Source organism: Solanum stenotomum, chromosome 11 (assembly GCF_019186545.1).
Source record: "Solanum stenotomum isolate F172 chromosome 11, ASM1918654v1, whole genome shotgun sequence".
Taxonomy (NCBI): Eukaryota; Viridiplantae; Streptophyta; class Magnoliopsida; order Solanales; family Solanaceae; genus Solanum; species Solanum stenotomum.
In genome coordinates, this window is record NC_064292.1 from 42,095,076 (window position 1) to 42,106,221 (window position 11,146).

At 34.0% G+C, this 11,146-nt stretch overlaps 1 protein-coding gene across 1 annotated transcript; it reads left to right on the top strand.

Annotated features, from left to right (window-relative positions):
- Positions 1 to 2,094: 2,094 nt before the first annotated feature.
- LOC125843627 (gamma-glutamylcyclotransferase 2-3) lies at positions 2,095 to 9,191 on the top strand. The gene is made up of 8 exons (XM_049522777.1): positions 2,095 to 2,387; positions 2,559 to 2,635; positions 4,864 to 4,917; positions 6,988 to 7,044; positions 7,148 to 7,188; positions 7,273 to 7,344; positions 8,674 to 8,753; positions 8,861 to 9,191. The coding sequence occupies exons 1-8, from the start codon at positions 2,279 to 2,281 to the stop codon at positions 8,938 to 8,940; spliced, it is 570 nt and encodes a 189-aa protein (XP_049378734.1). The 5' UTR covers positions 2,095 to 2,278; the 3' UTR covers positions 8,941 to 9,191.
- Positions 9,192 to 11,146: the final 1,955 nt, after the last annotated feature.

The window sequence follows — 11,146 nt, forward strand, 5'->3', positions numbered from 1 at the left end:
GTAAATGATCATACTTTTTAGATGATTCCTTAAGTGCTTTTTAGCATAGACTAGTTGATCCACTTAGTTAAGGCGTTCTATATGACAGCAAAGTATAGGACAATTTTGGCAGCGTGGGCAAGACGTTGCATCACCACTTAGGCTCATAGTGGTGGTTGTCAGTTAGAGAAACTCTCACAATATTACATTAATTTATTATATGAGTAATTTGAGTTGTTATTGCATTTTCTTTAACAAACTGAGTTGATTTCTACTATTTTAAAAAGCCTTATATATATTGCATATGTATTATTGCTTTATATTGAGTTAAGTTATTCGTGAGTTGAGTAAAACCAAGGTAAGTGTTTCTTTCAGATTTCTTTCAAGCTTATGTTATGTTTAGTATTCCCCTCGCATACTCGTACATTCAATGTACTAATGTCATTTGTCCTGCATCATTTTATGATGCAAACACATGTAATCAGGATCAACATCCAGGGCCTCGTTGATCCAGTTGACCACTCAGAGTCAGTTGGTGAGCCTCTTTGCTTTCCGAAGGACTCCTTTTACTTTGCTTTCTAGTATTTTAGTTGTTAGGATGATCGGGGGTTTTGTCCCGACATCCCTTCTTGTTTTAGAGGCTTCATTGACAATTAGTAGTTTAGTTGTCTTTACATTATTATTTCATATGTTAAGACTTGAGTTGTCATTTTGGCCAGGTTGAATGTTTGATCTTTAAACGTTCTAAGTTATTTTATTAAACGGTTGAGTAGAAGTGCATTTGATCATTGTAATAATGCTTAGAGTTTTCCGCTGAGTAAGTAAGCCAGGCAAAGGGTTTGCTTGGGGCCAGCAATGGTTCTCGAGTGCCAGCCACGTCCAGGGTGTAGGCTCGAGGCGTAACAAATATGTACCAGGCATAGTACCGAATCAACCAATAAACACAAACATCACACGGTCACACCTACATTGAATACAACCACACTTGCAAGACTACACGTAGTTAAGACATATTCGTGGCATGAGATCGACAACAATATATGTATCAATGCACATTAATTATTCCTTTATTCCATGAACACGTATTGTACAAGTATTGCTAATGGAACGGTCAACATGTACCCATAACGTAATAAAAACAACTCAATCATCACCAACCTCAAATCAAGTATGAACGCCGTATTGAAGTTAAGCCTTTCCTTTATTATGAAACTTAGTTTGTTTTTTATGTATACACACCAATACAACACAAAATGACCTAAATAATTCTCAATCATTTCGTAATCTCAAACCCTATGCCAGTCTCATGATCATTCTCACCAATCCAGGACTTTTCCATCCTTAATTCACTTGAAACTGTCTATGTTATGGTTACATTAGCGAATTACAAATATTTAATCATGAACAATATTTTATACCAAGTTTAAGGGCTTCTACATTCAAACCTGCCAAAGTGAAAGGAGGGGTATTCTTGAATCAAAAATAAAGATTAAGTGTATTTTAAGACCAAATGGGGAAATAAGGGTATTTTTGAATCATTTTCAATAGGATAGAGGTATTCTTGAGCCAAAAAATAAGTTGAGGATATTTTTCAGAAGGTGATTTATGATATTTATGAGCCGTTTTTCATAATTGAAGGATATTTACTTCCACTTTTTTACTCCCTTTATCCCTAATTACTTGTCCATTTTGACAAATCAAGAAAGGATTAAAAAAATTTCTCCATTATATCCTCAATTTATTACTTTGAAAAATATTGAACTTCTGGAAAATCTTAAGTTTTCAATTCATCCACTTCATAATTAATAGGGATAAAATGATAAACTCACTATATCAATTATTGTTTTCTTAATAAGTGTGTCCATTTAAAAGTGGACAAGTAATTAAGAACAGGGAGAGTATTAGTTAAATGAATATTAAAATAAAAAAATTCTTCAATAATAATGTACTTTTATTTAGAAAAAAAAGTGTTTAAAAAGAAAATAATGCAGTAATATATTTATTAGGACAAAGACTTTTTTGGGACAAAACACCACATTTTTAGACATCTTTATTTCATTTCACAAAGATATTTTTGTCCCTAAAAAATATAATCCCTGTCCCAATTTACGTGGCACTTGTTTGGAACTCAAAATCCGAAAAGTGCCATTGGGGAGGGAGAATGAAAACTTTGATAAATACGATCCTGTCTTGGCATCTAGCCATTGGTTTGGTAAGCTGCTAATAATTTTTGTATTGAAAGGTATTAACCAATCCACAACATTCTTGGTTCTGCTCAAATTTCATTTGAGGAAAAAAAATGGTGATGTGGGTATTTGGATATGGATCTCTAATTTGGAAGCCTGGCTTTAACTACGATGATCGTCTTTTCGGTTTTATCAAAGGCTATCGTCGTGTCTTTTATCAAGGTAAACCTTTTATTTTTGAGTGTGTTTTGTATATACATTGAATGCTTGTGAATGTTACTATGTCATATGCTTCTTTCTGATAGTCAAAATGAAAGAATTAATCTTTGACAACTATATATAGTTGGTCTAGTTAGTGGAGAGTTAATAGAAGTATAAATATGTGTTATGTAGGCAGTACTGATCACAGAGGGACACCAGAATTCCCAGGTAGAACAGTGACACTGGAGCCTGCTGAAGGAGAAATTTGTGTGAGTGTTTCTTTCTTTTTACATTAACCCATGTCATGTTTGTCTTTACTTGTCAATGTATTGACTACCTTGTTCGTCTCTTTTTCTGCTATATCCCAACTTATCCATGTGGCTCAATTCTTAAATGTATTTGGTTGCCAAGTTTATGAGGCTGGAAGAGTCAAAGAGAATGGAAAAATAAATATACTATGAAGAAATGTCACAAAAAAGTTTTAATATATTAACTTTTTTTTAGTGACACTAAAGATTAGCATGTTGCCATAGCATCTCCACTACATCATTTCATTTTCGATCTGCTTTGAATTGTTTTTTCTTGAGCTGAATCAGGGAAACAACCTCTCTACCTCCCAAGGTAGGGGTAAGGTTTGTGTACTCTATACCCTCCCCACCCCAACTTGTGCAATTACATTGGGTATTTTAATGTTGTTGTTGTACTAAAGATTAACATGAAATTGCCTTCTTGTTGCCTGTGTATGATCTTCTCTTTTTCTCCTATTAATTTGTGCTGATTTTCATTTACTTAATCTGAAATGCTTCAAGAAGGTGATTTTTTTTCTTTTTAGCAGTTTCACCCTGCTGTTCTAATATTCTTCAGGAAGCTGTAGAATAGAAATAGAGTAAGATCATCTAATTTTCCTTCCAAAGAAAAGAAAAAGGTGTTTGATATGACAGGTGAACTCAATGGATTTGATTCGTTCCATAACTATTGATCTAAAAGTACTTGTGTATGTTAAGAAGGGAGCAAATTAGACAGTTAAATCAATTGAAGCCTTGATTACCACCTCTCAAGTTCCCCGACTGATCCCACGATAGAGTTGGGCGATCTTGATGCTTTCCAAAATATTGAAGTTCCACATAAATATGTTTTTTTTTTAAGATTAAAATTAATCAAATAAAGTGATGCGTTCACTTTTATTCCAATGTCTGTACGAAAAGGAAATTGAAAATGGTGAATAGATTATCATATATATGGATCCTAGTTTCTCGTGAAGATACTTCCTTGTTTAATGTTTCCATTTTTGTTTGTTCCAATCTAAACAAGAGATATATATTAAAATTATCCTTCATCTTTTTCTTCATGTAAGTTGTTTTCTTTTGTTTGAGTAAGATTGTTCAAGCAAATCTAATACCTCCAACCTTGTCTATACATTTGCTAAAGGGATTAGTAGAAGTTATATAACAGAACTGTACATAAAGTCCTTGTGGGCAAGCTTTCTCAAAGTATTCTGCATAGTAGAGATACCTGGAAACTAAATAAGAGTGTTTCAAGCTGGTGCGCTTCCTAGTTCCTTCAAGTGTATAATAAGGCAGATCATGCTTTTTAAAGAGGGCAAGAAGAATTTATCTGTTACTTTGTCTTGAAGGAAGAAAGAACTTCGTAAGATGTTGATTTTGGTTATTGGTGCCATTGGACTATGCACGGTTCTTCTCACTACTGGATGCCTAATATGTTCGTGGAGTACTGCTAGAGATTCGGTATAGAGCTGCCTTTGTCTCACTGGATGCTTCCTTAGAAGCTATTGGCTGGCTGCTTAGTCTAGGTTAGGATGCTAATATGAGGAACCTTCTCTTATATGCCTTTCAGTTGTCCTAAAAAATGAAAAACACTTTCATTCTTCTAGGTTGTTGTATGGATTCACAGGTGATGATGCACAACGTTTCCTTCTATATGCACTTCTTCTGATTCTATACAATTCCTTTGTTACAGTTGGTCCTAATGCACTAGGTATTAATGTGATTCAATGGCTGATATCGTTACGTTAAATCACTATTATATAAGTCCGAAACAATGTCTGATTGATGCAAAGGAAAATAGTGTCTGATTTAATGGCCGTCTGTTGTTTTCTTTTGTATTCCTGTTATTCAAATGTCTGATTGATGCAAGGGGATACAAAAAGGAAAGAGTATGAAGTTTGTATACTCTGAAAGAAGATAATAAAGCTATCCTTCTTCGTGTCTCTTTCCTTCCCTCTCCTCTTGTGTATCCAATCAAAGCACTGTGTATCTGTTTCTCATTGCTTTCTTAGACGATCAACTTAGTAGTGAAGTCTCTGATTAACCAGTGCAATGCACAATCTGCAGAGCATATTCTTTGCAGCAACAACGTATCTCCTCAATGAGAAAAAGGAACAAAGAGGCCTGTGAATGCTATTTTATGTCATGAGATTTATCTGCTTATGTGTGACCAATTCCCAATAGTTGAAACTGATGACTCTTTACACTTACAGTGGGGTATGGCCTACAAGATAACAAAGGAGGAAGATCAAGAAGTTGCACTGACAGTAGGTTTTTCTTTTATATGTGTTCTTTTGTCTTATCCTTTTTCCATATGAAAGATTGTAAACTATATGTTATTTTTATGCTTGTGTTTACCATATGTGAGAATTCAAATTGTGCTATTGTGAGATATACATTTGAGGCACATCCCATTCTTACTGTTTGAAAGTAATGAAGTGTTATCTTGCTGTCTTAAAATCTATTGACTTTATGCACTGAAGAGTCGAGGAGCAGGGGCGTATCTAGAGGGGGTACCGTGGGTTCACGTGAACCCATGCTCCCCTCTCTAGATAATATATAGTAGTGTTATATTTTTTATAAAATATTTAAATATAAATGTGTGAACCCGCGTTCAAAGTATCATATAATTATACGACGATGATTGGGTGCATCCCTCTAAGTGAGGATAGAAATTTAAATCTCATATCTGTCTTGTCTTTTACTAACACCTCTCTAAGTGGTTATTGGTTATACTTTTGGCGTTTCAACTAATTATTCTTTTGTTTTTTTCCTTTAATCTTTCAAAATTTTCAAGTGCGTTACATTGAAAATTCCTAAAAAAAACTAACACTGTAAGTTTTTTATATAATTAAATCAAATATGTATATTAAAATTTAAAACTAGTAGCATTATATGTTTTGGACCTATAATTTTTAAAATTTAATGGTTCATATTAAAAACCTAAAAGTCAAACCAATCAAATTTATATTTAAGATATATTTTTTTGTAATTGTGCACCCATCTTGCGAAAATCCTGAATACGCCTCTGTCGAGGAGACATCTGCTTTGTTTATTAGCTTGATAGAGTAAGTTACATCTTTAAGGAGGTACAATGTGGTCTAATTTATAATTATTTGGGAACAGGCTGATTGAAAGAAATAGTAAAGTCAGTTAGTTAAACCATATAAATTTTTTGACCTATTATATGCTTGCAAAATTTCTAAATTTTCGTTAGAGTAATGTTATTACATATAACCTCAGAAAGGGGAAATTCCCTGTTCACAAACAAGGGGGGGTTAGTGGTCGATGCTCATTGGAATCTCACATGTGCTCCAAAAATGAGCAACAGCACTATTCCATGCTTCATCTCTTATATGTAATTTATCCATTAAAAAAGTGCTAATATACCTCAAAGCAGGAAATGAAACATTAAGCTCAAAGGTGTCTTACTAGGCATGCAACTCTAATTGAACGATGACACCATTCAGTTGCCAGGCAGTGAGGCATGCATCAATAACAAAATGCATAATCACTGGTTCTTTTTTACTTCACTAAATGCCAGAAAGCAGAATATCTGATGTTGCCTTAGAAAGTCATATTAAAGTAGTTGGTTGTAATTTGTCAGCCCTTATGCTATGAAAGAGAAGTTGAGCGACTTGACTTGCCAGTGGCCTCTTAAAAATAGTATTTTCTTGAGAGAATTCCTAAAAGGGATTCTAGAACTTCTGGAATTAGCTTTGTGTGTAATTGAATTTCCGAAGGAAATCTAGAACTTTAATTATTTAGATTTGGGTAACAAATATCAAATAAATGCTCATGTTCACTTGGATGAATTGGAAAACTGCATCCCTACTTGAATCCAAAAGATTGGCTCCCCTATAAAGTATTATTCTAAGCTTTTTTTCTTTATTCTTTGCCTTCTTTCTGTTTGGTTATGTTAGTTGATATTTTGAATTCCTTAAGCATTTTGATTTTGAAATATGTAGTAAATGCTACAATTTACGTCTTTTGACCAAAACCATTATTAGTTTGCTCTTGCTCCACATTCACAGATTTCCTCTGCAGCATTCTCCTAGGATATACCATATGTTCACTTTGACAGCAGAGATCTACCATAGATATCTGTGTTTGACTGCCGTAGTTTTCCGGTTCCCCCAATTTCTGTATGAGTTTCACAATTTACTGGTTCCAGTCTTCCAAATATTAATTGAGCTTCTATCTTTCACTTGTATGACAGTGCTTTTTTTGTTTGTCTGGTTACAATTATATTATAATGACATTCATGTGGCCTAAATCACATCATTGAATGACTCTATTTTGTTAATGTATATTCTTTTCATGTTTCCTCCATCTAGTACCTTGAAGTCAGGGAAAAACAATATGACCAGAAGGCTTATGTAGATCTTTTCACTGTAAGTCATACTGAGTTAACGTTTAACCAAAAGAAAGTGCTTGTTGATTTATCATTCTTTGCTCTGTGCTAATTGATTCATTAACAAATCAACTTACATCCAGGAGCCTGCAGCATCAGCACCAGCTGTTTCTGGTGTATTAGTGTAAGTTACAAAATTGACACACTACATAATTTCTACTCAGTTTTTTCTTGATTCATCATGCAAAACTACTGTTTGACTATTCAGATACATAGGTTCTCCAGACAAGAAGCTTAACGAGAACTACCTGGGACCTGCATCAGTTGAAGAAATTGCTAGGTGTGTGTCATATTTCAATGCTTTTTAAAAAAAAATCGCACTACAATCTATATTGACAAGCCCATGTCAGAATTTCTGTTAGAAATAGGAAATACATTATAGTGACCAATGATCTTGACTTTGATCCTAGGTAAACAAAGCTGAGATTCTCAGAATTCCACATTGATAAAGTGCTGTGTTGTAGCCTTTCTTATATGATTTTTGGAAACTCCTTACGGCATGGGCTAGGCTTTTGGATTATGCCCAGGATTTTTTATATGATTTTGGAAAATCCTTATGGCATGAGCTAGCCTTTTGGATTAAGCTCAAGATCCATTTTCTTAACATGGTATCATAGCCACTCTATGTACAACCTTAAGTGATGGTTGGACAGCTCGTAGCGAGGATGTTGAGTTCCTAGAAGGAGGATGTATGTAATATGAAGTAAATCCACATCGACAAATACAAGAGAAATATTGGGTATGTAAGGAAGTGGGCCTAAGATTTGACGTGCTTTAAAGCCGTGAAGGTCTAGGTTCAAGCGGACAATATCACTAGTGGATGAGCTGTGACAATATGATATCAGAGCCAAGCTCATCTCATCCTTCATGTTGGGCTACTCAATATTGTTCCCCTTGTTATACCACTTCACACTCCAAATGTCCTGTCCTGGGTGTGCAGATGGTGTTACATAACACATATGTTAAGTATATGAAATGTATTTTTCTTATATGTTCTTGGACAATCCTCATCACTTGAGTTCTGGGTTTAATTAGGATTTAGACCCAAGATCATAACAATTATTTTCTAACAATAAACCCTTGTGGTCCGGCCCTTCCCCGGACCCCGCACATAGCTGAAGCTTAGTGCACCAGGCTGCCCAGATATATTACTGTTTAATCCAAGAACATAAATATTTCTCCCTTGACTGAATACACTTGTTACACATGAGAAATGTATTTGAACATTTTTTGTCGATTTCAATGATGTGGATACATCTCTTGGTTAATTTTCTTTTAATAATTAATGTAGTTAATAATTAGTTTCATGCTCTTAAGTTATGTATAGCCAACAATCCTCTGATAAAGTTTGGTGGACAAGTGGTTTGTTGAACTCTGTGTATGAGTGGGTACTTTTAAGCATCAGAACTGTAAAATTATAAGTTTAACTTCCGATAGTGAATAGAAGTTATTTTTACAAAATCATCTTGACTGCAACAACAGGTAACTGTCTTGACCTGCTTTATGCTCTTTGTGGTTCTAACTTCATCTAAAGGGAGCTTTTAAGAATTTGACTTTTGGAGTAGGCATTATAGTTTGGCAACTTTTAATGTATATTTGAATTGTGCAGTCAAATTGCTCATGCAGAAGGCCCCTCAGGACCCAATAGAGATTACCTTTTTCAACTTGAAAAAGCCCTTGGCCTCTTAGGTAACTTCTTAAGCCTAAAAAAGCTGTTGTTTCCTACTTCGTTTCGTGCTTTAGATTTATCACTCTTTACATTGTTGGCCAACATTATCCGTATTCACTTGAACTAGGGTGTGAAGATAAACATGTCATCGACATAGCAAAGGTAGTCAGGCGCATTCTTTCAGAAGACGAGGTAACTATCTCATGATCTTGCAGATACACCTGAGGATCATTTATCTGAGTAGCAGACACTTGAACAGTGCATGTTAGAGGGGAAAAGCAATTGCTTTTCTATATCCAAGTTCCTTCATATTTCTTGCATTCAAGGAAAATAATACATACACTATTGGCTTTCATGTTTTGTTAGCTCAATCTTTCAATAATATACTTGAATTGTCATACAAATGGAAAGATGATTGAGTTAATAATAGTGTGTCATGACATAGAATTGTTCTTAAAGCACCACTTTTAGTTGGACAAAAGAATCTTACATCTAATTGCATGACCGCTAGCTTCACTTCCTTCTTCATCGTCTTATACCTCTCCCTATTCCCCTTTTCAATTATGAGATATAAGAAAATGCAATACTAGAAAAGTTATTATGAAGTACAAATCGATTCGAGTACCTTAACAATCCAAAAAAATGTTGTCAAAACCACACGTTATATACTTCCTACTGAGCAGATCAAATTTCCTTTTTGTAGTACTACAAAAATTACTCTGCCTACTTTTTTTTTAAAATTTTTATATTTGCAAAAGTGCACGTTTCTATTTACACAAACCCAATAGGTAAAATCATTCACTAAAATGAGTATTATGTCAATAGTAATGCATAAGTAATACAACGTTTGATAATTGATGAGAAGGTAATACGATGTTTGAATTTAATTTAAAGTTCCACATAACTAATACATGTATAAATTATGAGCAAAATCTATATATTATTTTATACAAGATATGTTGAATAATAATACTCCCTCTATCCCAATTTGTGTGACACGCTTTGACCAAATTAAACCATTATTTAAAGTAATTCATCAAAGTAGTATGTTTTTCTAAATTTTACAAAACTAGTATAAGCGTATTCCACAGTAGGGCTGGCAAGGGGATGGGGACGGGACGAAGGGGGACAAGATGGGATAGGGACGCCTTGGCCGGGATTTTGTGGGGACCGGGATTGGGGGGATAAAAATTCGTCCATCCCGTCCCACTATATATACGGGATGGGACGGGGTTTGGCGGGACGGGACGTGGGATTTTTATTTTTTTTATATGTTTATTTATTTGTATTGAAATTATATGTTATTGAATAGCATTTTTAGTTTTCAATAACATTTTTAGCTAATAAAAAATGCTTAAGTTTTCAAATTTCAAATTTCAAGCTTCAAGTTTCAAATTTCAAATTTGAGAAGTTCAAATTTGTAGTTTAAATATTTTAAAAGAATTTAACTTGAAATTTCAAATGTCAAATTTCAATTTTTAAATTAAGTATTTTAAAATTAAAATTAAAATGCAAGACAATAGTTATATAAAAAAGACTTGAATAAAGCCTTCAAATTTATTCAATAAAATCTAACTGCAACTTACTTAGAAGTTACAATTTACAAATATTAGTGGAGTAACCAATCTACGCAGCCACCTTCTAGGAAGGGTTCTGTTTCAATAAGTTCTCATATGTAAAATTAATATTTGTTACAAATATTAGATGAGTAACTAATTTACGCAGCCACCTTCTAGGAAGGGTTCTGTTTCAATTAGTTTTCGGATGTAATCTAATATTTGTATTTTCCTTTAAAATTCAATTCTAATTGTCACATCATATCTACGATAACATCCTCCGGTGTTGGCAAACTTGCTAGAAACTCTTGTGACTCTAATTACCGCATTAATCCAAGCTTCTTGTTTGGAACTTAACCTTGGCAAATTATAATTTCTCCTCTCGGCGTTGACCCAGTCTCTAAATAAAACTGATGTTTCCTCTTCCGTCAATGAATGTCTATGATCGCCAAGTTGAAACCTTGCCGCACTAAAAGCAGCCTCCGATGCAACTGATGAAACTTGAATAGCTAGAACATCACGAACCATTTTGCTCAAAATTGGAAATGCAACGCTCCGCCTCCTCTACCATGCTAATAAATCTTCATTGCCATCTCCGTCTTCCACTGTTTCTAAAGATTGATTAAGATATTCTTCAAAATCATCACGGTTAATAGAATTAAGACCAAGAAAACCTCGCATATAACTTGAAATTCAAGCTTTACTTTGAGGATTAGAAGTTTGACCAACTTCTCCTTGAGTATTTCCTGTAGTTCTATATTTTTCATACAAAACTTTTGCTTCTACTTTTATGCTAGACTTACACATTTCACAAGTTGGATTTTTTTCTGGTAAAATTTCTAAAGTATCATAAAAAG

What these genes read in the sequence shown, in the direction of transcription:
- LOC125843627 (XM_049522777.1), top strand. Translation starts at nt 2,279, where the DNA reads ATGGTGATGTGGGTATTTGGATATGGATCTCTAATTTGGAAGCCTGGC. An exon ending in CTTATGTAGATCTTTTCACT is followed by an intron (nt 7,045 to 7,147) that starts GTAAGTCATACT and finishes ACTTACATCCAG; the next exon opens with GAGCCTGCAGCATCAGCACC. An exon ending in AAAAGCCCTTGGCCTCTTAG is followed by an intron (nt 8,754 to 8,860) that starts GTAACTTCTTAA and finishes CACTTGAACTAG; the next exon opens with GGTGTGAAGATAAACATGTC.